We start from the raw sequence: 27,704 nt of genomic DNA, 5'->3' as shown, positions 1-27,704 counted from the left end.
TTTGGAATTTTAAAACACCTCTACTGAAAACAAAAGTGTCAGTTTTTCTGAGAAGCGAAATTTATTGTATTTATGATGTAACAAAGACATTGCCTGTGTTTTGGTGAGGGGGGACAAAAACCTCTTGGCTAGGGTTGGAGTTTTCTGTCTGTTAATTTCTGAATTAAACAATTTCCATATTCAAGAAACTGAGGATGAAAACACAACAAAAACACAACGATCTTTTTATTTATGTAAATCAGATCAACACTGGACAATAAACCAATTTCTACCCATTACCATAACAGCTTGTCTATAAAGAACAGAAAAAGTCAGATAGGATTCTATCTAGGGTCAAGCGGGTTTTTTGTGTTTTTTTTTTAACCACCCATTCACAGAGGTATAGATTCACAGATAAATAATCCCAAACTACTTGCTCGCCATATTTACACATTCCCATTAAATTAAGCATAAATAAATATATACAAACTTAACATGGACACCCTCCCGCGCCCTTCCCCCGAAGAGTCAACAGATTGAAGTTATGTGGCAAAAACTATGTTAGTGAATTAGAGACCAACTCAGCAGAGGAGTCAATTTTGACCTTTAAAGAATAGTTCTTGTTCCGCTTTTAAAAAGAAAAGAAAACTAATTTTGATATATTTTTTCTTTTCTTCCCCCCCCCTCCCCCATAATTTAACATACATCAGCACAGGAGGGGAAACACTGTGTGGGCTCTTGAGGCAACATCAGACGGTTTAAGGTTATTTCCTTTCCATGTAATGTATTACCCTTCCAGGATATCAGATGTGATGACAAATTCTCTATAAACACTCCAAGGAGGAACAAGTTGCCATTTTAAGTAAGGCTTTGTACCGGACAGACAGTGTGTAGATAAGTTTGGGGTTTCAGGTTTTCCATTCGACCAACGTTTTCTTAGGATATGAAATAATTGCTCGAGAGAAAGTAGTTTCCAGTGGCCAAAGAAAATAAAACAGCCCCCAATCTCTGAAAAGCCTCTTCGGTTCTTTATGTGGGGGGTGGAGAAAGCTAAGGTATGGATCCAGAGAGGGGGAAAGAAAGTTCAAGATAATTGGGGCAGGGCAGGGGTGGGGTACCTTCCGAGTTTGGGGGAGAAGTTCAAGATCACTTTGAGATGGGATGCTCACCCAGAACCAGAGCCACTATTTGCGGGGCAGGTGGGGAAGCGCCCCTGAGACTGACAATTCCTATAGGAAGAGGCAGGTGGACGAGAATGGAGAATGGTCGGGAAAATCGTTAGAAACTCCAAAGGAACTTGCAAAGTGGAAAGTGTGTGGGGCCGCGGGCTGCGGCCTGACTGCTCCTTTCTATCTTTAGTGCTTTTGGTTTGGGCCCGAGCATCAGGGAGGAGGCCGGGACCTGATAAAATTGTCTAGAGAGCAGGGTGGGGGGAGAGCTGCAACTCACCTGTTTGGTTTGAAAACAAAACTCAGAAAAGCTCGCTTTAAAAAAAGGCAAACTCTTGCGTTAATCCTGTTTATTGATTTATGGGCCCGAGGAAACCCAATCTTCTAATAACTCAATTACCAGATAAACATAGCGGGCCTGGCTAAGGAAAGCAAGGGGGCGGGGTGGCACAGGAAAGAAGTGCAAAAGGGCGAGGGGGCCAGGGCTGTCTCCACCCCGGGTTGGGGGCGGAGGAGACGCGCATCCAGCCCTCCTGGGTGGGGCGTGGGAGGGACTTGGGAACGAGGGTGCAGGACCACGGAAGCCTGCGCAGCCAAGTAAGACCATTCCTATTCCGTCACCCGCTTCTGGAGCCTGAGGATGGAGAGAGTTTTCGTCCTAGCAAAGGTGGGGGAAACTCCGGTTCCCTGGACAGTTCTAGGCCACTCGCCGCCCTCCAGGAGCAGGCGCCCTGGGTGGCCGCTGGGAGCAAAGCGCCTAGGCCGTGCTGAGACCCCTGCCCGCCTGCAGCCCCCAGGACGCCTCCCCATTACCTACTGGAGAGTGGGGCTATCTCGGTCGCCTTAGCCCTTAAGATGAGACCGAGAGCGGGAAGGGCCCAGGCGGCCCGCGGCCCCTCCAGCGGCTGATTCTATGTCCTCAACACGACTGGGCGCGAGTGGCCCACGCGCTCTCAGGACCTGCACAGTAAGAGCAAGGCGCGTCCATCGCGTCTCTCGCACGTCACACGCGTGGGGCGCGTTGCCCTGCAAGGAAAGGAGACGATGGTTTTCAGTGTGGTTTCTCCTGGCCTTTGGCAATCAGAATACATCTAATACCAGCGGCCAGGCCCTGGGACCAAGGCGCAGGCTTCTGAGCTGGGGAGAGATGGAGTGTCTACATAACTCTCCCTAAGGTCTAGTTCCCGGCCTTGGTACTCCTTCCACTCTTCTAGGGCTGAGCCCCCCGAAGGAGCTGGCAGTGTCACATTAACCCTTGCTTGGGCCCTCCTGGTGACCTGAAACCAGCTCCCTAACTCCCTCCCCCATAAAAAATGTCTGCACAAAGCTCTCAGCAGCTTCCTAAACGCAGCCCTTCAACCTTCCGAGGCCAAGACCCACCCTGGCGGCAGAACTGAGCGTCCCAGAGGGTCCTAACTGGAATATTGCAAAGGTCCTAAAGTCTACTTTGTATAAAGAGGTGTCTGTATGGATACTAAATTCAGAGAACTACCTCACCCACCCCTCCCCAGGGGACTTCCCACCGCTTTGGGGAGGGTGGGGACAATGGGTTCCAGATCTTATTTCCAGATAATGCGCAGATAAAACTCAAGAAAGGAGAGGGGCTGCCAGGAGAGAGAGATCTTAAATGCATGAAACTGTATCCACTGGGAATAGCCCCAGTACTGTATATCCAGACGGTGAAATTCAAAGCTGAAATACATCTCCTTTCACTTTGCATTATTTTAGCATCATATACCAAAACAAGCGCACGCCTGGGAGAGGGAGAGTGCCTCATTCATAAAGCATCTTGTAAGAAAGCAATTGTTGCTGAAACATGGGAGCTTGCCCCCACTCTCCACCCCACGACATTCCCAACGCTGCTTCTCTGCCGGCTAACATAGCAGTCGCCAAAGAGCCCAAGGAAATAGAACCCATTTTAAAGGCAGGGCAGTACTGTTAAAATAGGGGGCTCCAAGAACCCTTACTCCTCTCCCCTAACATTCGTTTTGCAGTTCAGCCGTTCCACAGAATTCCACAATGAGGTATCTGTTAGCAACTAGACTCAGAGCTGCTTCCATCTCTTATTGGCCACTTTCTAAATTATTCCCTTTGAGCTTCTTTAAAGAAGTGCCCCTGCAGAATCCTGACACACAGGCTTTGATTAAAAAGGGATCGGATTTTTTTTTTCTCTGTACCTTATAGATTGTGTAGGAAGCCCCAGTCCTCTTTGAAGAAGCTCATAAACCATGCGGGCAAAGCTTTGGAAAACAGAAGAGAATGAAATGGTACATACCCCTCCGAAGGAATTACATACTAATCAACGTATTCATATTGTGGTGTGGGTTGGTTTTTTTTTTTTTACTATTATTCTTAAAATTGGTAGATGACACAAATATAACAAACGCAAGATTCTCTGTATGCCGATGCTGGCAAGGCTGGGAACTAGTAACATTTCTGAAAAGAACTGATGATGAGTCTGAATCAACCTATTGGTCCGGATTTGGCTCAGGGCGGGTACCAGAAGCTGCAGCCACCGCCGCCTGCATCTCCGATGGCCTCCCACCCCGCCCTCCCTAAGTAGGCAAGCGGCTGGCCCGGAGCCCGCACCGGTGAGTTTGAAACGCTGGGGTGGGGCAGGGGGGCCGAGGGGCCTGAAACACAATGCAAAAGGCCTAACCACACTCTCGTTCATCCCGGCAGACTCCCGTGACAGCTCGAGGGAGGGAGGGAGGGAGGGAGGGAGGGCAGAATAGAAAAGGGTAGTTGGGAGAAGGGCGAGGTGAGGGGGGAAGGGCGGGGACTCGCGAGACAGTTTCCTAAAAATATATCAAAAATTAAAAAGTTCGTGCGATTCAGTCAACCAGCTGTCAAAGCACTGACACCAACAGTTTCTCCGATTTTCTTCCAATAAGTTAGCGTTTTCTCATGTTTAGTCTTATGTTTATTTTTCCAAAGGGGATGGGGGGGAAAACATGGTTTTCTTTTATTATCAGTATGACTAAGCTCGAAAAGAACCGAAGTGGAAAATCCGGACGGTTGTCTCCAAGTGTATCTTGCAATAGACACTGAGAACCGATACTGTTGCTCCGTGGTACGCCTCAGTTTTTAAGTTACTTAGCTGTTCTGTTTTAATTTTGATTGCATATGTATTCTACCTAATATAATTCTTCCAAAGCCAATCCAGTATTTTAAAGCTAAAATTAATTTTTTTCCTGTTTTCCTTTTGTATTTAAAACATTTTTTTCCTTTTTTTAATTTTTCATTTCCTGTGTTTCTCCTCCTTGTCGCCAGTTTTACTACCTGGGCCTTCCCCAGACGTGTGCCTGTTAGTGGCGGTGTTGTTCAAGAACATCTTGTCCATGCCTTTGAGCGCCTCGGTGAGATAGTTCTGCAGGGCCGTGAGCGCCGCGCAAATGGCCGGCGCGCCGAAGCCGTGCGTGATGAGGCTGAAGTGCGTGAGGCAGCTCTGGATCCCCGGCTCCAGGATGGGGCTGGGCCGGCTGTTCCCAATCGGCGTCCGGTCCTGCGCCAACAGATCTGTAAATTCTTTACAAAGTTGCCTGCAAAGGAGTGGGAGAGGAGCAGGAAAAAAAAAAATCACCCTTCGTGTCGTTGTCATTGACATTAGAAAGGAGATGCTCACACAAGCCCACAGGCGCCCGGTCACCGTAGAGCCAGCCGGGGAGCGAGGCTAATGTGAGCGATTCCGCTCTGTTTCCTTTCCCAGCGCTCGCCCTTCTAGAGCAGCTGGGACTGGAAGGAAAGCGGGGGTGGCGAGAGAGTATACACCCCTTGCATCCCACCGCCTATCCTCCTCCCACCCCCTCCCTCCAGTCTTTTTTTTTCCCCCCTTCGTTCCAGGACTGCGTAACTGCTTTGAGAAATCTGCTAGGCTTTAGCGATTGATTTTGAATATTCAGCCATTTTTAGCTCTCACCTGGCTGTTCTTTTAAAAACCCTTCCCCCCTCCTTCCCTCCTCCTTTCCCCTGCCTCTCCAACCTCTTGGTTATCAGGCTCAAAAAGCCCTGAAAGATTTCAGCCCCTGGGCCACACGCCTGTCCCTGGCACAGAAGCAGATTGCTGGAGCCTTGCATGGCCCAGGGCAAGCAACTGTTTATTGCAGAAGAGAATGCTGATTCCGTTCAAAGCAAAAATCTGTTTACCTGCAGTATTTGGGAAGGGAGGTATTTTTCCAGCCCCCCCCCCTCCTTTTTTTTTTCCTTTCAAGTGTGGGTGACTGAAAACCTTTGTACAACACAATTGTCGTCAATATAAAAGGATTCCGACACTGTTTAAATAAATCCTCAAGGTAGATGGTTAAGACACTGGGAGGGGTAGATTTTTATTTGTTGAAGGTTTTTTCTTTTTATTTCCTCAAGGCACCTACAATTTAGAGGAATCTCCCAGCCTTAAAAACCCTGTGGGCCTCACTACAGATTGAGCTTATTTGAAAAATTTTTCATATTGGAGGTGGGCAGGAGGAATTTAGCCCGGCAGGTCCCATGGCTTGGCTCTGCTGGCAGTCAGAGGCATGGCGCCCAAAGGCCACAGCCTTTTACCCACTGGCAGGCTCATTCCATCAGCCTCATTCCTCCACCAGAGCTAGCCGGGGTGGTGAGAAATGAAAAACAACAGAATTCCAGCCCCAGGCCCTCTTGGGATAACCCGCCACCTGGTGACACCTGGCCTGGCCAACAGGTAATGCAGGCAGGTACCTGGAGGCTAATGGGAGTGACCCTTGGGCGTCCCCTCCCAGATTACCCCCAGGAGGAGTAATGGCGAACCTGGGTGGAGAATACCCCCCCCCGCCCCCCCCCCCCACCACCAAATATGAAAGGTTTTTTGTTTTAGGGCTGGGGGCTAACATCCTCTCTCCACACCCTTTCTCCACCCCCTTTCTTCTGGTTTTTCCATTCAAAATGCACACATACATTCTCACACCAAAGAAGAAACATGTACCAGTTCTGACCTAAATAGGGCCGTTCTTAAACCCGAGGTATCCCAGAAGCATCGTGGGGGTCAAATGAACACCCACTGATTCCAATCCAATTCAGGGGGCTTTGGGCTAGGTCCACACACAAAAATATCTTGATCCAATAAAGAAAAAAAAAAGGAAACAAATTTCTTGATAAAGCTCCCAGATGGTTTTGAGACTCAACCCAGGTTAAGAAGTGCTGGCCTAAGAGAAGCCCCAAGGGGGGAAGTTCCAAGCATTCCTTAGGGAGGTGACAGAGTGGTTTGTGGAATCCTGTCATCGAATTTATACGTTTGGTTTTATTCCCCCCCCCCCAGTACCTTTACTACCTTTATAAAGCATCACTGGTCTCCCCCCCCCCCCACACACACACACACACCAGACATAAGGCAAGGGGTAGGAGGGCAATTTACTGACAAAGATCTATTCTATTGCTACTGTTAATATCAGAGGAAACCCTTCTAAAAATAGGGTGGGTGCCAGGTTTTGATCGTTGGAAGAGATGGTTCAAGTCTTTCCTTAAGTTTGTACTCATTACCGAAGTGCCAATAAGGAAATTCTGAACTGGGGAGAACAAATGCTTAAAAGTCAAACATTTTCCATCTTCAAAGCCCAAACCAGGGTCTGTAAGCAATTAAAGTTCTGGGACATTAATATTTTTTGACCCTGCGGAAAGGGGCAATCAAATTCCAATCACGTCTCAAAAACATCTGGACAAATTTGAGCAAATGATTTTTCAGCCTTCCATATATTTCTTTAAATTACGCTGTCAACGGAGCAAACCGCGTCCTCCAGCGCTAAATAAATGAGCGCGCCGCTTGGGCCGCGCCTGCGAGAGAAACGTGCGGGCGCACGCAGCGCCGCCCACTGCAGGCCTGAGCCGGCCATAAAACACCAACAATATGACACGGAAGCCAAAGACGGGAGTAAATCAAATAAATAGAAAACCCACTGTAAAAGTTCAAATGAGCTCTAGACCTAAATTTAGCCAGAGATTTACTATTTTCCCCTCTGGAGTTGTAGTAAATTTAACGTCTCTGGAAGATGCCAAACAGCAACGTTGGAAAGAGAGTAATTAGAGCTGCGGGTAGAGATGGGCACACGTGGGGGCCCCACAGACACCCTGAGTGAGCACACGTGGCTGTGTGGATATGACAGGGAGAGGTGAAACCCAGGCAGAAATGTGCACATCGGGATCCAGGGAAGAACTGGAACAAGGACCCACGGAGAAGAGATCGGCCTGCTCTCCCCAGGGTTGGAGAAGAGAACTCTGAAAAGCCTGCATTCAGAAGCCTAAAGCCATCCTCCCCAGAAACCTGGAAACAGAAGAGACAGAGACTACCCCAAACCCACAGCCCATAATTAACAGGGGGAGTGGGGAGGGGGGAGGGGGGAGGGGTAAGGGGGAAGGAGCAACTACCGGCTGAGCGGGGAGGGCTTCCAAGCCTGCAATACACAGGCTGCCAATCAATCCTACTTATATGGATGAGCACTTTCTCTGCCCAAAAAAAGGAGGTCTGCCCAGCCCTCCCCTCCCCGCCTCCCCCCCAAGCCAGGTGAGGTCAGGGATTTGCGACACTCACTTGGTGGCCAGCAGCATATTCTTTCGGGAGTGCAGGTCGCTGGGGTCTGTGTGCTGCCGGTTCAAATATTCAGAAACAGCTTTGGCGGGAAACTCTGTTTCGCAGATGTAGCCAAAATCCCGAGCTAAATGAACAGCTTCTCCTGCAAAAGCAGCAGCAGAGGTAATCATCAGCACCCAGCCTCTCACCCTGCCGGGGCAGGAGGGGCTCCCTAGGAGGTCAATTCTTATTATTTACAGAAGAGGCCAGCTGTTGGGAGGCAAAAGCAAAGGTGTGACAGATGCCTGAAGTAAAAATGAGTCTCAGGCTGTAATTGACTTGATGGAACAAACTTTGCTCCTGCCTCTTTTTCCAGTCTCTCCCTGATTATCCTTGCAGCCATTTCTTAGTTAGATATTCCCTGAATAGCTTCAGGGCCTCCCACACCCCATGCTTTGTCTTAAGGAAAAGCTGGGCCGATATATTCAGAAGCCACTTTACAATTGCCCATAGACACTAGGTTGGATATGCAAGATAGCTACCACTCTTCTTAGTAGGATTATACCACTTTAGATAAATATAAAAGTCTTTCCTATCTTTTGTGTTATCTTTTGTATCTTCCTATACTTGTATTAGGAAAAGTCTCTTATTCGTAACCAATATATACAAACACAAATCATGTGTGCAGATATCCACATATATTAAAGATGTCCCATATGGAACATTAAAGATGCTATTCCATATACATCTTACACATATGAGTATTTCTATCCAGCAATGGAATATTTATTCTCTGTGTCTGTGTCTGTTTCTAGCTAGTTATGTTTCCGGTTTCTCCTCTTCAGAGGTCCCTGTTATCATCCTTCTACTTAAGGACTTTCGACTGCACAAAGGTGACAGGGCAGCTATAGAAAACTTGGATATCTGAGAGGTCCCAGCTTCTGTGGAAGCCCCTCTCAAACAAGGCATTATCACCCTTTAAAGCACAGCCTTAGGAGTTCGAGGGACGATCCCAAACATGAAAAAGAAATACATTGAATTCTCCCATAGCCACATTATTTTTAAGGACCATGTCTTACTTTAATCATCATTATGACAGTAACAACAAAAGACCAGAAATGGTGCTTGCAACAATTCATAAAACTGAAAACTGCCAACCAACTGCTGGAATTTCAGTTCCACCCTTTTCCATCCAAATCCCTGTCTTGGGTTGAGATTACCATGACTGCTTTTCAAAATGAGGATTGTGATATTACCCATTCCCTGAAGGGCAAAAAGTAAACCCCCCAGGCTGAGAATCAACCACTAATAAATGTCTGGATATTTGGTGACTGTTGCCACTGGAGGGTAAGTTTGGGCCAGGCAACTTTGCCCTAAAGCTGGCAAAGTGTGGTGCCTATAAATGTGATGACTTTATGGTTGCTGCTTACATAGTCTAAGACCCTGTCCTCCAAAAACCAGTTCCCCACATGAGTGTCATAATCTAACACCCATGAAAATAGAAGGAAAAACATACATGTTAGCCTCTAGACAAAATTCTACAACTTCCCCCATTAGGACCATCTGGATGTATTTTCTGTCCTTTCCTTGTCCCACAAATTCAACAGCAGATCCTCTGGTTCTAGACTTCAGAAGATCCTTTTTATTATATACCATAAATATCACCCCCAACCCCAAAATGATGAGCAAATAATAATGTGTTTGTTGTAATTATGTTCATTAATTCATAACTGATGGATCTATATTGAAGATCATACATGACTCCCTTCCATGTTTCCTCACGCCCCACCCAATTTTCTCCTAGGCCTTACTAAGCTGTATTTCAATAACAATAAGTCCCATGTAATCAATCAGCAGGAGATAGGGCCCTGGGAGTGACATGAGTTTAAAATAACCACTGAGAATTATGAACGTAATAATAGTTTCATAACTAGACAATGTATTTGCTACTCCTGATTCAGACGTAAAATCCGGGAAGGAGAAGGGGTATAGAATGGGTTGCTATTTACAGTGACTCTTGCCAGAGTTCAGAGGGTATTTCAGACACTCTGCCCTGCACCTGGCAGCAGAGGTGACCCCTGCACTGGCTTGGAGGCTGAACCTGAGTACTCTTCACAGCACCGGGACCCTTATACACCTCCAGTGGCCTCTCTACAATCGCTGGCTCCCTCTAAGTAAAAAGACCTTTGAACTTCTCTCTCCACCAGTCGCTTGACATCCACTCATAAGGGCACAACCATTGCAATGATTTCCAGTTAATCATGAAATGTGTAAAATGTCAGCCTTCAGCCGACAGTTAAGCTCAGCCACTTCGTGAAATGGCCACACGTCTTGCTTACCTTCCACCAGGGAGGTGAGTAACGTGACATTTGCTGCTTTGCGCCTGCCCGCGGGTAAATTCAAACCGATTTTTTCTAGCCTTTCCCGCAAAGATCTCCCCCCATTTTTCGATTTGGCTCTGAAATTGCAAGAATTAACATTCTGATTAACCTCGGAGTGTTCCTGAAACAAAGTTTAGACTTAGCAATCTAAAGCCCAGTGGAGCTTGAAGAGGTTTTAACTTGAGGTTAGCACATCTCCCCCCTTCCTTTTGGTTATTTGCTGACAGTTCGCTGAGGTTTGCTTAATTTCTGCAATATGGGGCATAAAAAAAATTGCGCATTTTCTTTTTTTTATCTCATGAGGAAAAAATGATAGCAGATGGGAATAATTAGGGTGTAGGTTGTGGGTCTAGAGAAGGTAGATGTTGCACACACTCAAGCTCTTTCCTTGTCACGGAGCCAGTTAGGTGAGCAGAAACTGGGCGAGCACAACCATGCAGAAAAGAGGAAAGAACTGGTGGTTCAGAGAGGAGGAGGCACTAGCTGAAACAGGTGGGCTTTGCAGGGAAGGGGTCAAGAGTTGCTATAAGCCCAGCCAGGTGTGGCTCAGTGGTTGAGCATCTTCGACCCAGGAACCAAGAGGTCACCGGTTCGATTCCCACTCAGGCATATGCCGGGGTTGCGGGCTCAATGCCCAGTGCGGGACAGCCAATCAATGATTCTCTCTCATCATTGATGTTTCTATCTCTCTCTCCCTCTCCCTTCCTCTCTGAAACCAATAAAATATATATATATATTTTTTAAAAAAGAGTCACTATAAAATGGAATTGGGTTAAAAGGGGAAGGAAGATAGAAACATGAAACTAATGGTGATGCTAATCATAACAACAGTAAAACTAACACTTTAGGGAGTTTAGTTATGTGCTAAACACTTTATATTATCTCACTTAATCTCATAGCAAGTTTTATACACACACGCTTAAGGCCTGGGGGTGATTGAAAGAAACTTCCACACTCTGGGGCTCAAAGGACTCACTTGAAAACTGAACCGAAGTAGAGCACAGCTAGAGGATTCAAAGTGAGAAAAGCCCGCAGGTCACACCCTTACTTCCTCCCAAGGCTCTCCCTGTACCTGCTAAGGTATGGGCAAAAATACAAGAAGAGAACCGGTTACTCTGACCTCTCTTGCTATTCCCACAGCCACTTTTCAGAAAGAAGGGGGCCACCAACCCCTGAAATGGGCTAACCGGAGAAGTTCACCTCATACAATGTCACCTTCGTGTCAGTGCCATTACCAAAGGGTTCAGGCCTTGGCAGGGACTCTGGGGGAGGCTTTAAAGCTTAAGATAAAAGCCACCTCAACTTTCCACAAGGAGCCTACGGATTGTCTTCCTCCACTATTAGGGCGTATCTTAATGGCCCCAAGGAATAACTATTGATACTTCTAAGCGGTGTCATTGTTATTATTGGTGGTAATATCACTGAGGAAAGAAGATCACAAGTCTAGAACAAAGTGTTCCAAACTGTGGGGCACAGTGCATTAGCGGGTTGTGACCAAGTTAGACGCCAACTGCATTTTAATCAAAATAGAGAGATTGATCCGAGTACCTTGCAGGTACGAAGGGGGTTGCTCCGTGAAACTTCTGTTTCAGGTAAGTGTGTGTAGCTTTTAGGTCTCACTCAGGCTAGCATGCCCGGGAAGTGTCCTGGGGTTAGGAGGGAGCGGGACGCGGGCCAGGGCTGGGAAAGTGGAAGGTTCCCAGGGTCGAGCACCCCGTGGCCGAGCAAGGCAGCGCGGACCTGCAGAGCGTGAGCCGAAGAGGGCGATTGCGCCCCCGGCCCCACCACGTGCGGCCTGCAACTCCCCGCTCGCTCCGCTCTCTGGCCGCCCGGTTGCTAGGCAACCGCGTCCAGCTTCCCAGCGGTTTTGGCGCGAACCCTCTCCCCCTCGCCCCATAAAAACAAGCGTGGGGGCGTTTTACCTCCTGAGGACGCCGCCGAGGAGAGACGCATTGAGGCATTCGGGGGGCGAGAGCCGTCTCTGCACTTCCCCCACAGTTACTTTGTACTTTGAAGTGGAACTGAGCAGAGACAAACGGCCGGGAACCGAGCAAAACACCTCGCCGGTGTTGACGGACATGCCTCCCAGGAAGCCATCTTTATTCATCATCAGAGAAGTCACAGATTTGGGAGGAACCGGAACTAGAGAGAGAGAAAAAAAATATATGCCATAAAGGTGACCGGGTTTCGATCCTGGTGACCGGCTGATAGAATGTGTCCGTGCGTGCGCAGGGCCCAGGCCACAGGACGCGCGCTGAGCGGAAAGCTGGAGGAGGAAGTGTTTGTGGCGCTGCGGTGCGTTCAGGGCACTGTGTACCAGCGAATGGAAAAGCCGTCAGTCCTCTGGAAATTTACCCCGTGTGTGCAGACAGAGGAGTGTCGCTGGCCACGGCCCCCTTCGTTACATACATAAATAAAGACGCAACCCAGAGTTTGGATTGTGCTAGGGAACCGGGCAAATCCTATTCCATCACATACTGGCTTGGTGACCTTAGACATGTCACTGAACCTCTATGGATCTTGTCTGGTTTCTTCATCTGTCTCCTGAAGGTGATTGTCACTCTGCATGATATAAAATGGTAATGCAGTGGGGCCCTCTCTCCTCTCCCGCTGGACCCAAATCCTGGTCATCACTGGAGAGGATCAAAAGGGTGGGTCCCATCAGGTGCTGTGCCCAAGACCGCCCAAGTAATAAATACCATCAAGCTGGGGAGCTGGGCCCCAAAGAGTTGCTCATTTCTCTAAAATGAATCGCATTCTTTCCTACATCATAACAGCAGATTCATTTAGAAATGAACCCAAATGCTCCTCTCCAGTGAAAGCAATTCCGCAGTGACATGAATTTTGTTTACAAATTAACATAAAGCACCGGCTGTGATTGTTTGGAGCCCTTATGATTTACAACAGGTGCCCTGATCAATCAACCAATCACTCTAATTCATGTGAGCTGCGGTCTTGCCTTGCCCCAGTTGTTTCATTTCGGCAAGTAATTGATAACAAACCGCACTCAAGGTATGTTTTATGCAGAAGTTAATAAGAGCTGACAGCTGGTTGCCACTGCTACCCAGGCGCACTCCGTGTCTCCAGCCTGTATTTCTGTTTAATTGTCTCAGTGTCATCTGCACCCCAGGCAGAGGCGGGGCTCAGCAGAACCAGAAGGCTGGGAATGAGGAACAGTGAACGGTCAACCACCCAGTTCCCTGGCACTCTGGCTCCCTTGGACTTCTACACTGCCGAAACCCATTTGCTTTCTGCAAGCTCTCGAAGCCACTGTGCAGGCGGCTTCTCCCGACTTGCCCTACACCTTAGCTTCTTCCATTGGGTAAGGAGGCTCCAAATATTCAAGCAGCATCTGTTGATCACCAGTCCAGGAAATTTATTGAAAAGGGAGGCTTCCGTTCCCCCTCTTTAATAAGGACTCTGCCTCACCCTGTAATCCTGGTAGTAGAAAGAGATGCTCTTTCTGCCATCGGGAGCCTAGAACTCTACATGTCAAACAAGTTGTATAATTTCCCTGGTATCGAACAGACTAACCAGCACCATATTTTGGTAACAGCTTATTCTCTGTATCACAGATTCCAGCATTCAGACCTTCATGATTATTTAGAGCAACGGTTCTCAACCTGTGGGTCGCGACCCCTTTGGCGGTCGAATGACCCTTTCACAGGGGTCGCCTAAGACCATCCTGCATATCAGATATTTACATTACGATTCATAACAGTAGCAACATTACAGTTATGAAGTAGCAACGAAAATAATTTTATGGTTGGGTCACAACATAAGGAACTGTATTTGAAGGGCCAGAAGGTTGAGAACCACTGATAGAGCCTCCTAAAAGCCAGTTAGGTCCCAAATCTTTCATTTACTATGAATTGTATTCGGCCCTTTACAAAGATTTTGTGGAAGGGGGCTTTCCTAGGGCAGCGGGTGTAGGGACTGAAGCATTCCCTTCTGCCAGTGCTTAGCAGATATTTTTGGATTTCTGGCTCTATCCACAGAGTCCAAGACTTTATCCCAGGGCAGATGAATGATGTCAGCTAGCAGAGTGGATCTTGTGCACTGACGTGGTGGAGGTGGTGAGTTACAGAGGGACTTGCTTCTTTCTCATTCCCCTCATCATATTCTCATCAGTGATGCTGCTTCCCACTTAAGAGGGAGCCAGTAAAAAGTTGAAGTGTGAGTATTAATTAAATTTGAGTTAAATTCACTTAATAGACAGCGATTGGGATGGGACCATCTATCATTTAATTCTCTTATACAGCATCCACATCTGTTTTAATCAATCTTATTCCTCACAGCGTTCCAATTTCCATATGTCAGATTCATATTCAAGCATTATAAACAAATAAATTATGATCATGGAAACTGACATTAGATCACCTTGGGAAACTTTCCCCCAAAATATAGATTGCCCTTTGTATTTTGACATGGCATGAGCTGTAGAAATAAACTGTATAGAAATCTCACACTTGGTACTCAGCAACATTTTCATATTTAAATACTACTTAGAATATTTTAACAGAAGAAACCCCACTCGTCTAAAAATAGTAAGTTCAGTTCCTAGTTCCTGGATAACTGAATATATCTCCTGAGGATTGGAATTGTACCTGCTTCTCACAGCCCCAGATGCCAGATCTCTTAAAGAGCCAGGCCTTTAGAGACACTTTATAACTTACCCTCTAATTTCACTATTGTTAATTGCCTGATTTACCTGACAAGAGCTATTTCCTTTGGGGAATGTGTATTGCTCCCTCCCGTGGGCTGTACCTTCCTTTCCACATATACATTATCACCTAAATATCACCAATCCAGTCAGCTTCTGTCAGCACACTGCTGTCTGGGGGAGAAGGGGAAGGCGTTTTTTGTTTGTTTTTATCCATAAACAACTAATTTGAACAGACATGCGTCAGATATTTCCATTTTTAAATTTAAGTGCCCGTCCTAGTCCTATCCTGTATTTTCTCAACCTCAGGTTATAAACCTCTTTTCCACCCGGACCTTAGCACTGGTCACCTAGACTAGAGCCTACACATTTCTAGTCCCAACTTTCCTGTAAGTCCATAGCACTGTTATCATCTACCTTCCCCTCCACTCTCACACCTGCTTAGCTCAGCTGATTAACCCCATATTTTATTCTTGGTCTTTCCCCTCCTGCTTTCCTCCAGTTTATCAATAAACCCAGGGAGCAACAGGGCCCGGTTGATTTGTTAGTAATTATGAGTACACTGTTCCTGCTCACGGAACCCAGAGATGACTAAGATAGGTTTAAAGCGACAGCAGGAAATGGTAAGGAAATGGAGCATAGCAAAACTCAGCACGAAGCTTTCAGTTCTTTACATGTTTACAATTTTCTGTGCATACATTAAAACTGTTTTGTGGTGTGTGTGTTTTTTTCCTCTCTTCAGTTCTCAGTTGGATGGCATGGCCAACTTCTGGATGTAACACCCTCAAAACTTGCTCCCCTCCTCCCCTTTCCCTTGCATTATTTTGGGGAGAAGGAAAAGGTTTAAAAACTGAATAATAGTCCATTACTGTGACTGGAGTTTTATTTAAAAAAGAGGAAGAAAAATGATTAGAAGGAATATTATTTATTAGTGGACTATATAGAACCAAAGTGTTAATAGGCTAGCTCTTAATCTGTATCCGTTCAACTTAAGTGTGAAATTGTAGCTTTTAGATCTTTGTGTTTGACTGGAAACAGACCCTCTTAATCTGATCTGCTGGTGGGGGAGAAGGGAAGAAATAGATTCAAGGGCTAAGTCCTTCTGAAAGGTACATGGGCTTAGATATGTAAACTATACCAGGAAGCCTCCAAGAGGTTGAGCATTGCTGGAAATAATTACTTCTCACCAACAGAGCACCCCTTTCCTTACACTTGCATTGTTTCTCGTCTACCAGAGGGCTACATTTGATTCCAAATGTATATATAACAATTGTACAAAATGAGGACTGAAGTCCTGGAGAGAAAAATAAAAGGATTCCCACAAAGAAAGCTGGAACATAAGAAAAGCTGCAGACACCCAGTGCTGGCACCTTTTAGGGACAAAGTCTAAAGAGGCTAGAAACTGAATTGGGTCCCATGGCTTACTCGACGCGTGGGACCTCGAGAAAGTCATTGACCGACTCTCTGAGTTCCCACACCGGAGGCGGAGGTGGGGTGGGGTGTGGACGAAGCGTGTCTAACCTTCCCAGCTTTGAAATTCTATGCACGCTGATTCCTCCCTGGGTGGCTGGAATGTATCTCAGAGTTCCTACTTGAGTCAAGAGGGATCCAAGTCAGCTCTGGAAAGGCACACCTCTTCGCTGGAGAGGAAACTCACACCTTTTCAGACTCTCAGTCCTTTTGACCTTTGAAGTCAGAAGGAAGAATCCCAGCAGAACCTACTGTAATTTGAAATTGGCAAATTCTCTATTCTCCCCCACCCAAAAGAAAATCCGCACCAATCAAGGTGTTTTTGTGGGGAAGGGGCCAGAACTAACGGGGAAAAGGGAGAGAATGGAGGTTACACTGAAACTAACCAAACAGGATATCCCTAAGACCAACGAAAATGCCCCACAGTCACATTTGGACCTTGGACTCCAGCCACACGAGCCTTTCCAAGAAATCCCAGCATTTTTTTTTCTGATGCCTAAGGTGTGAAACCAATTGCATATTGGCCTCTGATTGCACCAAAACCTTTTTTTTTCTTAAAATCTAGGTGAGACTTTTTTTTAAATTAGTCTGTAGGATGTTGGCAGTGATCATGGTATTAGCTGGGCACCCCCACCCCCAACCAGCCCAGATTCCCAATCCTAATGGAACTGAGTTAAGAATTATTTTTTAATGTCTCGTTGGATTTTTAGACTGTTAATGTACCGAATCCTTCTCATTATTACTTTATTGATTGCTCATTGACCAGCCCCCTTCAAATCGTATTAACCACCCTCTGCCGGTTTAGATTAGGAGAGTTTAAAAAGCACCTTTCATTATTCCCACCCTCCACCCCCCACTTCTGCCATGGAGTTGAGACTCTGAGACTTGGCAGCTTAATGGGAGCTCTAATGGGGCAGCTAAGAGGAGAGGGGCCACGGTCCCTGCCGATTGCATTAATAGCTCAAAGGGGGCCAATCCAGAAAATTAGCCGTAAACGAGCTCTGGAGATCCTCAAATGAAAGAGCCATTTATCACGCTGGCTACCTTCACTCCACTCGTTTGCTCTCTCTACTGGGAACAACTCATTTCCTCTTAACTAAATTACTTCAGAAATGTCAGCTAAGCCCAGATAGCAAACATAACGAGAGAGCTAGCCTATAATCTATGGGGTGATATCAACATGGCTGAAAAATTGGGGTGGTCAAATTTTAAAAGTGGGGTGTCTTGAGAGAGAGAGAGAGAGAGAGAGAGAGAGAGATCTTTTCTACCTAAATTTCCTGGCTTCATAAACACAGGCAGAGACACCCAAACCTGGGCCAGTTGGGGCAATTCTACTAACAAGGTAGAATTTTTAAAAATCTCTTTAAAAGCCCATTAGAAAATAAGTTAAGCAACCGAGTCCCCTGCCAGTTGTTGAAATTTAGAATATTTTGTTCAGAAAACTTTCTTACCTCCTCTTTTATGAAATTAATCTTTTGGAGACAAAAAAGGTGGGGGGTGGGGGTGGGACAAAGATGGAGACCAAAGAGCAGAGAAGGAACTAATGAACTAACTCATAACCTTATTTTAAGTGGTACATAGTAATTTACAAAAGTCAATCAACCACTTACTCCTATATCACCCATGACTCTCTAAAACTAAAAATATGATATTGGGATCTTTTCTTCATGTAATAAAGCAAATACCTAAAATATTAAATAATGGAGTAAACCTAACACTTCCTATTCATACCACACCCCTAAATCAATAAAGTGACAAGGGTGCCACTTAGATGTTTTAAGATGCACATTGTTTTAAAAAACAAAAAACAACAACCTTTTAGGGCCATAACAAGTACTGCATGTTTCCAAAACAAAACCAGTAACTTTAGTCAATATCCTCCTTTTCTTATTCCTGAAGATACCTTCACACGTAAATATTCACATTCTGATGACAAACACATACAGGCCCTGAAAGGAAAGCCTCACACATCTGAGAATATGTTCAGCTCCCTTTGGTTAGGCAAGCTAAATTCCAATTATGCTTATTGGCCTGGCTATGAATAACATTTCTGATTGGTCATCGGTTGGCATGCCCACTGCCAGCCCAAATGCTGCTTCTAGGATCTGGAACTCTGAGCTAAGGCTTCTGGCTTTCCATGAAAATGGATGGGAACTAAAACAAAAAGAAACAAAAGCAGCCAATGAAGAATTACACCTCCCATCCCCGCGCCCCCCCCCCCCCCCCATTAACCAGCAATTAACCAAAAGAGAAGACCCAAGAGGAAATGGTGAAAGTGAGCTGTCAGCACAGTTGCAAATCTAAGCAACCAGACACTGGAGCAAACCCAAAAGCTGGCATTAAAAACTGAAGAAACGATACTATCTAAAGAAGAGAGGGAGAGATATTTAAAGCAACACTTAAGTAGTTTTGCCCCAAACCTTACTATTCTTCCGTCATTCCAAAGCCAAATGGCATCATTTTAAGCTTCCACCTCCCAGCTCCCACCTCTCAGAGCTACTTTCTCTGCCTTTTGTAAAAGAAGACAATGCAGAATGCCTCACCCTCCTTGGAATCCTCACTTCACAACCCTCCTACCCTATCAGCTCGACTCTGGATTATTTTCCAAAACATCTTTCATTGTTTTTGTGCAAGTCATGTGGCTCCCAGGAATCATAAATGACTGAGGCTGGGGCTTGTTGACACCAAACAAGGACAGGTCTTCTCCAGCATAGATAAGAAAGGGTTACTGTAGTTAAAATTGTATCTCCAAACACCAGTTCTTGTGATAATTAAAGATCGTTCTGTTTACACATTCAAGCTCCTAAATTTGTGGCATGTGAGTGACATCCGGGCCCTGCGACAGCCACACTAATCGCCACGCATTCTCTCAGTGACAGTCAGAGAAGAAGGGGGAAAAATTAAGCAGCTGCAATACGCCCGAAATGAGTTATTGTAATTACATTTAATTAGTTTAATTAGTTAATTATTTTGCTTACAGCTGTACAAGAGACTGCAAACATTTGTTAATATCGCATGCCCTTTAACAGTATGGGGTGATTCCACAGTCACACTAAATCATGAACGCATATGTAGGAAGACTTAGAAATGTGCATTGGCTGGCTCGGCTTCTCAGGATGCGCATATTTAGCAACACATTTGGCACAATTAAACAAAATAAGGAACAACTCATAAAACACAGAGTCCTGGGAACAGAGTACCACCGAAAAAACCAAATACAAAAACAAGGAGAGAGGGAACTGTCTCAATGACCTAGGGTTTAGTTCAGCAAACTCCAGTTATCAATGAAATAATTATAGTACATTTTTGAAAGCAGTGTTTCCCAGCTAGTTCCATACATGATGGTAGTGCAATTATTTGAGAGAGTATCTAGAATTGCTGCCAAATGTACCAGGAGAGAAATGGCAATAGTCTCTGTCCCTCTGTCTCTCTCATCCGGGTTTCTGCCTGCGGTTTTGTTTTTCCCTCCTCCCCCCATTTCCTTCTTCCCGACATGCCCTTTCACCCAGACAGCCGCTGTTCTGTAATTGTGAACAAACATTTGTGTCTTATAAAATAATGAATTGCCCAAAGTGAAAAACTCATCATGAAGACATGAATGCACAGGAGAACTTTGGTTACTTTTGGGGGGAAATAATCCATACCTTTTTTTATGACAGACTGGTCCAATAGATTCATGCCGCTGTTATTGGCATCTTCAACTGACTGTGAATATAAAAACATCACTATTCAAATTGACTGGATATTAAAGAATCGCACACATAAATCATGTCATTCCAAACTGGAGTGTCTGTTATTTCCATTTATATTAATTCACAAAGGGAGGTTTTATTATTATCATTATTATCTCCAAATCGACATCGAGATGAAATCCACCCAAATTATACATTCTTCCCATGAAAGAAGAGGAAAAAGGAAACTGGGAAAGTCATCTGGGATGTGGTATTGGTTCAGTTATTATATTCAACACAGATATTACATAGACATATAAACGTTTATATTATTTGCTCTTATGAATTGTGAAAATTTGGCAACAGCTGAAAGATTTCCACCAATATTAGTAAGAGCAATTTCAGTTTTCTATTCTATCCCTGAGCATCTTAACTCCAGAATCATTTCACAAATACATAACAGTTTACATTACGGGATTTTAATTAAAGTCTGAGCAATTTGGAATGGAATGCAAACAGCAACACATAGGAACATGTTTGCAAGCCACCAGGACCGCACACCCACTGTAGTCCACACACATCCCGAGCGCTGTGAACTTCCTGCTGTACAACAGTCCCTCGGAGGAACCTGCACAATTTGCTCCCCTCTCAACCCAGCTGCCCAGCAGGAAGCACACCTGTTAGGAAGGCAGTCACTACAGATACACAGACACACAGAGGCCCGGATGCTCCCAGTCAGCACCTGGCGATTGGCAAGAGCATTCATCTTCTGTGCCACAGTTTCATCCCTCAGAAGGCAAGTTTCCACCCTGGGTGTTGGCAGCACTTCTGAGGGGAAAGAGCTGTTGGAATGGGTTTCTCACTGTCTGGCTGTGCATCCCTGGGCCTCCAAAAGCAGTGGGTTCCCTTCCCCGCCCTTGCGTGCAATGAGGATAAATGCTGGGTCCTTCTGAAATGGACAACTGCTTTCCTTGATCCACAGGAATCTAAGTTTGGACCAATTCGTCACCCATTGTACAGAGAAGTCCGAAGCAAAGGGCCCGGGAGCGAGGCGGAGTTTTTACAGCACTTCCCCTCCCCCCCTCGTGCTGCATCCCAGACAAGGTGTGTGCTCCTCACAGGGGAGAGACTGCCTGCCCCAAACAAGCAGCGCGTTCGAAACTAGAGATGAGATGATCTAATCGTGGAGGGGGCATGTTACTCTGTTTCTTTGGGTATTTAATAGTCACTCCTCCGTTCTCGGAAAGGTGAGGGAAATTGTTATTCTCAGTAAGAACCGTTTTTCCAAGTTGCAACATGCCAGGCACATCTTAAGAAATAGCAAAAAGCCTTTAAAAAAAAAACACGACTTCATGGAACTTGTTGGAAACTCCTCAAGAGACCCCACCGCGCGCGCGCGCACACACACACACACACACACACACACACACACACACGATTCACGGCTCTCTGTGCCCACGTGTCTACAGTGGCGACGTGTCCACGCAGGACCAGAGCATTCGCCTGTGTCCGGGGGCGGGCAGAGCCCCGCGATCTCACGCGCCCGGACCAGTGCGCCCCCCACACCTCACCCTCACGTCGGTACGTAAATATGTATATACGCCTCATCAGCGACGTGGGGTAGTTGTGGTAGTTAATGAGAAGGCTCTTGTCTGATTTTCTATCTAATTACGGCCGCCTGCTGGGTTTTTGTACAGGATATTCACGCAGCATGCTGGCGCTTAATCGTCACAGGGAGGATCGTAAAGATTTAATTAGGACTGCATGCGGAAGCGCAGAAAAACAACTCAGACTCGTAATTACTAGACTTCTTTAGTTAAAAGTGATACCAGGGGTTGCTTTAAGACACCGGGGTGTGTGGGAGTGAGTGTGTGCGCCTGTGTGGGGGGGTGCGCGTGCGCGCGCGTTGGGAGGTTTGACCGAACATCCTCATGTGTTTATACTCATGGGTGGTAGAGGTGATGAGAGGTGAGAGAGCAACTGATGGGAAGAAGAAAAGAGGTGTTCCTGGTAACTAAACAAACTCCAAACGAGGTGTCATCTCAGTCCCTCTTTCTTTCTGATGCTGTTTGTTCTAAGTTGTTTTTTTTTAAACACTGCCCCCTTCCACACCACACACACACACACACACACACACACACACACACTGGGTGAAATGTAGCATACCCAGAACCCAAGCAGCGATTTGCTAGTTTAATAGCCCCTGTGAGTAAATTGAAATAGAAATTGACAGGGTTTTATAGTTTCATTTAAAAAATATTAGGAGCATTTGGTTAATTAGCTCTCCTCCGTCTCTCATGGTTGGGGCGGTGGCCATGAGTGTGTGTGTGTGTGTGTGTGTGTGTGTGTGTGTGTGTGTGTCACAACAGCCCCCCAACCCTTGGCCAGATGAGGACCCCTGGTTGTGAAGTCCGCCAGCAGACAGCACTCTCGGGATCTGTCTGGTTGGCGGGTGGGGTGAGGGTCCAGAACACACACTAGGCCTTTGAGACTGAACCAGTGACTACAGCCCAGGCCTGTGGAACCCCGCCAGCAAGCCCATTCTGGCTGCAGGGAACTTTGAGACCCAGCAGGTTCCTGTAACTTTGGGCCCCCCAAGCTCCAGATCCTGAAGCTGGAAATGGAACCTCTGGATCCTGGGCTCTGGTCTTGGATACATCTCCTCTTCCCCGTCTTTGTCATCTACCCTGTGTCAAGACAAGCACACCTCACGAGATGGGCCCCATCTGGGAAAGGTGTGGGGTGTATCCTTCGACACCCTTAGCACCAGGGATCATCCACACAAAGTCCCCAGAGCCTCCCCACTTCCCCGGACTCCTGGCTGGGATGCTTCTGGGAAGGAACTGGGCAGAGGTGGGGTGGGGTGGGGAACCCGTGAGGCTGGGCCTGCACCGGCTCTCCTCTGAGCTACCTTAGCCGCTGTGGTCTGCGTTCCCACCTGCAGCAGCTGGGCCCACCCCACGCTTTGACAGGGGTGCTCTCCCAAATGCACAGACCTGGCCCCGTTTTTCTCTCGCACTTCACATTTGGCCAAACACTCAAAGCGCCTCACAATGATCTCTTTCTTTAACATCTAAAACCAAATAAATATGTTCCCTCTTTGGGGGGAATTCCTCTGTTGGGTCACCTGAGCCACTTGGCCAGCAGGGTGGGGGTGAGGTGACAGCCAGTGTCAGCACTGCCAACAGCAATGGTGATGAGCTGATCCACTTTCATTATCTAGCACTTTGAACCGTACTCAGAAAGGTTAATTTAAAAACTCCTTCCCCCCAGACACACATCACCCCAATGCATTAAAAAAACCACAACTATTAAATATTTTCTCATATGATATTCTGAAATGAGCATGATCTCCAGACAGGGACAGTCAAGCTCGATTAAATCAACAAAACTATCATTCTTATTACGGTGGGTAAATTCAGCCACAAATCAGGTGAGACCGTCATTTTTTGGAAACAATAAATAACTGATTTCCTTTAAAACAGTAAACCATCACAGACTACCCACAGACAGCATTTGATGCTGCCACCGCATTTTAACTGTTCAGCATACATTTTTTTTTCTTCATCAAAATAGAGAGGAAGGACTCGTGCACCCTTTTCCCTTTCCCATTTCGTTTTTCTTTGCCTCCGAGGTATGCCTACCATAATGCACAAAGTATACAACTATGCCAAGGAGACCAAAGTGTCAATTAAATACCTTTCAACCATATTTATCTTTTCTGGAGACTATTTAAACTAAAGAGCCAAAGGAGACCTGCTTAGAATCACCCAGACAGGTTTTAAAAAGCATTTCTTTGATGTCTCTTTGTTTAGTTTAATCAAGTATTCTCAACCAAATCAGGCTCCATTGTGTAGGTTGCAGATGGGATGGTGTGTGGGTTGGGGGAGTGTTTTGAGCCTTTTGTTTTAAGAAATAAACACGTGATGCCTTTCCATTGGGATGGTAACATTGAGGAGGAAAGAGTATTAATGGAGGGGGAGGGTTGAAGAGGGACCTGGAGAATATTGCTCCACGGGCATTTAATGGACCGAAAGGTGAACTGGACCTCTCAAATAGTAGTTGTGCTCGTGGACTCTCAAACAGAATTGTGGCTCTCTGGGTGTCTCCCCACAAATATTCACTTTCTTGGGTGATGATTCTGGAATTCAAACATCTTGGCAAAGGGACCTGCAGGTTATGGGACATTCAAAGGGATACCTGGCTTGGATCAAGGCAGCCCATGTTTTTCTTCCAATGTGCCCTGTCATGCTTAGCCAAGTCTTTGCAAATCCAGCAGAACCTCTGAGCCTACAGAGGACCCTGTGCCTCCGCGCAGTAGCCCCAGCCGCTAGGCAGCTGGGTCTTCACCTGCCCAGTCCTGGGGCCAGGCCCACTCCAGGACGGGCTGGGCGAGGCGGTGCAGTGGGGAGGGTCCCCAGGTCGCTCACACAACACACCAGCGAACAGGAAGGGGCCGGTAGCGAAGGCGAGACAAACACATCCAGCCTTGATGCTGATGATGCTAAACGATCAAGCCACACACACATATATTTCCCTCCTTCATGATTTCATTCCTAGCGGTTCTACTTTCATAATCGGACCTCCAGGCATCGCCACTAGAGAGCCACACACGTCCCTACAGACAGAAACAGTTACACATGCTGTGTCCAGCGGGTCCCTAAAGATGCAACCTACCTCCCCCAGGAGACAGCCCCCCTCCCCCGCCGCTCCCCTCTCCCGCAGCCTTCGCGATACATTTACTGTCATTTTCGTTTGTTCGGTGGTGGTTACCTGGACGTCTTCCATCCCGGGGTGGCCGAGGCCGTGCAGCGAGAGGCTGTCACCCATGCCCGCGTCCAGGCCGTGATGCGCCGAGTGCAGCAGCACGTCGGGCCGGCGGACCGAGTGGTAGTCCCTCCGGGGGTCGAGGCCCGAGAGCTGGGGCAAGGCGGCCCGGGGCTGGGGCAGGAGAGAGCCGGCTTCCGAACCCACTTCTTGCCGCTGCCGTTGCCCCCAGGGGTGCTGCTGGGGCTGGTGCAGGGGGTTCAGGGAGTAGGGGTCGTTGACGTGGGAGTAGGGGTCCTGGCTCTGGTGGTAGGGGAGCGGCTGGTAGGGGGGCGGAAAGTAGGGCGGCTGGAAGTCGGACGACGGGGTGTGGGACAGCGGCGGGGCGCTCGAGTAAGGTCCTTGGGACACCGAGCCCAGCTGGGAGAGCCGAGAGCTGTGGCTCGGGACGCCATCGTGCCGGTCCTGGGAGCCGAGAGAAAGGGAGAGAGAGAGAGGAAAGAGAAGGGGAAGAAGAAGAAGAAAAAAAATACAAGCGACAAATGGAGAACCGGCTTCAGTGCTTCTTCCCGGGGCGGGGGAAGCAGGAGTCTGAAACTTACACGGCCAAGTTGACTCAGAGGGCGAGTGATTTTCAGCAATTCCAAAGGCAAGGCTTTGGGGGGCAGGGAATGGGGAGAGTCACCCACACAACCGACATCGGAGCCTTCCGTGGGGAGTGCAAAGCCAGCAAAAAGGGCGAGGGGGAAATCGCTGTGCATGGGGTGAGGTTCTCAAGTCCTTCGTTAAAAATAGAGCCGGCTTACAGATCGTCTTTGCTCTTCTGGCTGTTTAGGGCAATTGTTTCTAACTCTGCCAGGGTTCCCAAGCACAACAGATGAAACTGCACCCTGTCAGCTGTGCTGCTCCTCCAGTTCAAAACCAACTTCTTCCTTCACTGGCAACCCCGGGTTGGGGGGGGGGGGGCGCTGCCCGAGGGACTCCCCACACCGCCCGACAATTCCAGGAGCTGCGAGGAATCTGTGTGATCTGGGTCCCCAGTCCCCCCTCCCGCCCCAAGAGGGATGAATTGAAATCGTGTTTGATTGAAATGGATCTCATTAGGAATCACATCCTAAGCCCCTGTGAAGTTGAGCTGTGGTTTGAAGGAGCTATTTCGAAGGTTGCCTTTCTCTATCTAATGCTATTAGATACTCCAGGGTGTGAAAATGAAGGACTTGGGGTTGGAAGGAGGGGAAATAAAAAAGCCCAGAACTCCCTGTTGGTCCTATCTGGAGTGGTAAACTAAGTGAAAAAAAAAAAAAAAAAAAAGAGGAGGTCTGTGAGAGAGAGAAGGGTGTTGAAGTTTCTCCCTCTCCGCTGTGGAAATGCCACGGTAAAGTCCCTGCGTTTCTTTTTGGAGAAATAGTCACCTCAATTTCTAAACTGCAGTGGCAAATGAAAAGTTTTCTCTTTGGTTCCCCCCCTCCCCTCCCCAGCTGACTCCAAGAGCTCAGACGGAGAACACACAATGCAAGAGAAGCAGCTGCAGCCTCGTCCAATTATGGTGCTAAATTACCAAGCCAAAGGCGCTCCGAGGAAGACAGAGACAGAGAGAGTGAGACACGCACACAGAGACGGAGAGACGCAGAGAGACAGCGAGAGGGAGCATGCAGTTCTGGTACAACGTGAATCCAAACTCACCATGGATGAATAGGTGTGGACTAACATCTGGAAAAAAAAGCCTGGTTACTGCTCAAAATCAAACAATGATTTCCAAAAAAAAATCAAGGAGTCCAGCAAAGAAACGGGCTGGACACAGAAGCCGAGCTTGAAGTGTTTCCAGGGCCAGCCATCAAAAAAAAAAAAAAAAATCCCCCCCCACCCCCAAACAAGATTGGCACTGCCTGTCACACACAGCTGTTCACCGGTCTCTTGCTGTCTTTTTGGCCTTTTTTTTTTTTTCCCTTCTGCCTTTTTTTTTTTTTCTTTTTCCGGGCTCCAGAAGCAGTCCTCTTCCACCCGCAGCTGGGCTCAGACTGCTGGGGCGCCCCTTCCTCCCTCCGCTTGCCTACACCGCCTCATAATAATTGATATTCATGACTATTAATATTACACGAGTACTTTAAAGGGAGAATGGAGGACAAATGGAGCGTGAAGCAGCAGCCAGCGCAGAGCTCCCCTACTATTGTAAATGACGTTCATTCAGTGGAGAATTACTAGATGTAATCAGACGAGGGGGCTGGCAGAGGCGGACGGGGGGAAAAAGTTTAGCAGGAAAGAGGCAGAACTTCAGTGGACTGAGCTGGGGACAGCCGCCCGCTCAGCAGCCTCTGTTTCCTGGGACAGGGCAGGGAGGGAGAGCATGGCAGGGGGCTGGTGTAGCAGGAGGTGTCCTGGTTCCTGGAGAGGGACTTTCCTGATGGGAAGAAGTGATCGCCCCGAGGTGCTTGGTGTGCAGATTAAAAAACAGAACAAGAAGGCGTCGTCTCAGCGTTTGGAGGGGAGAGGGGAGGAAGCCGGTGGGCCCTGTTGTTTACAGTGATGTGTGCGGACATCCACCGGACATGGGAGATGATGCTTATGTGTCAGAGGACAGAGGCGACACGGGGGCTCGTGCAGCCGTCCCCGCTTTAATGCTCACACACTGAGTCTGTGTTTTTTACCTCAATTTAAAATACATGCCATCAATCTTCAGGCACACTAAACCTATCCTTTCCCGGCAAAGCCAGGGGCAACAGAAAACCTTTTCGGATATTTCAGGAACCCGTTCGACTGGCTTGACTGCCATTTCTGTTAAAGTTCAACCTTCCTCCCAACTTAAATGGGCTCCTTCCACCAGGCTGCGGGTTCTCCTCTATTTTTCAGCACAAAATTTAGCAGCTGGGAATACCTGCAATATTCTCTCTCTCTCTCTCTCTCTCTCTCTCTCCCTCTCCCCCCTTTATTCTCTTCCCCTCTTCCATGCCACCCCTTCCTCTTCCTCTCGCCCTCCCTTCTTCCCCCGCCCCCCCCCTCCTTTATCATTTAGCCAGTTTACTCTTCACAATCAAAGAACGAGTTATGTCCGTGCTTACTTTTTCGCGCCCACCGAAACCCGTCTAG

General features: G+C 47.2%; 2 protein-coding genes across 7 annotated transcripts; one reads left to right on the top strand and one right to left on the bottom strand.

Moving 5' to 3' along the window:
• TFAP2B (transcription factor AP-2 beta) lies at positions 1 to 27,698 on the bottom strand. Of its 5 annotated transcripts, XM_014459625.2 has the most exons (10): positions 27,677 to 27,698; positions 26,304 to 26,330; positions 24,627 to 25,085; positions 19,827 to 19,887; positions 11,972 to 12,191; positions 10,008 to 10,126; positions 7,690 to 7,831; positions 4,431 to 4,690; positions 3,326 to 3,388; positions 1 to 2,174 (listed from the first exon to the last, which is right to left on the bottom strand). In XM_014459625.2, the coding sequence occupies exons 2-9, from the start codon at positions 26,328 to 26,330 to the stop codon at positions 3,327 to 3,329; spliced, it is 1,350 nt and encodes a 449-aa protein (XP_014315111.1). In that variant the 5' UTR covers positions 27,677 to 27,698; the 3' UTR covers positions 1 to 2,174; position 3,326. The 5 variants fall into 5 exon arrangements, with proteins under 5 accessions (XP_014315111.1, XP_006093283.1, XP_006093285.1 ...); XM_006093221.3 differs by lacking the exons at positions 26,304 to 26,330; positions 27,677 to 27,698 and adding an exon at positions 25,223 to 26,076; XM_006093223.3 differs by lacking the exons at positions 3,326 to 3,388; positions 26,304 to 26,330; positions 27,677 to 27,698 and adding an exon at positions 25,223 to 26,076.
• On the top strand, positions 19,912 to 26,473 carry LOC111826930. Of its 2 annotated transcripts, XM_023757685.1 has the most exons (3): positions 19,912 to 20,649; positions 20,836 to 20,957; positions 26,099 to 26,473. In XM_023757685.1, the coding sequence occupies exons 1-3, from the start codon at positions 20,363 to 20,365 to the stop codon at positions 26,314 to 26,316; spliced, it is 627 nt and encodes a 208-aa protein (XP_023613453.1). In that variant the 5' UTR covers positions 19,912 to 20,362; the 3' UTR covers positions 26,317 to 26,473. The 2 variants fall into 2 exon arrangements, 1 of the variants encoding a protein (XP_023613453.1); XR_002830379.1 differs by lacking the exons at positions 19,912 to 20,649; positions 20,836 to 20,957 and adding an exon at positions 20,980 to 21,434.
• Positions 27,699 to 27,704: the final 6 nt, after the last annotated feature.

The sequence above is a fragment of the Myotis lucifugus genome, unplaced genomic scaffold (genome assembly GCF_000147115.1).
Source record: "Myotis lucifugus unplaced genomic scaffold, Myoluc2.0 scaffold_111, whole genome shotgun sequence".
NCBI lineage: Eukaryota > Metazoa > Chordata > Mammalia > Chiroptera > Vespertilionidae > Myotis > Myotis lucifugus.
The sequence above is the reverse complement of the archived record's forward strand: the minus strand, read 5'-3'. Positions and strand labels throughout refer to the sequence as shown.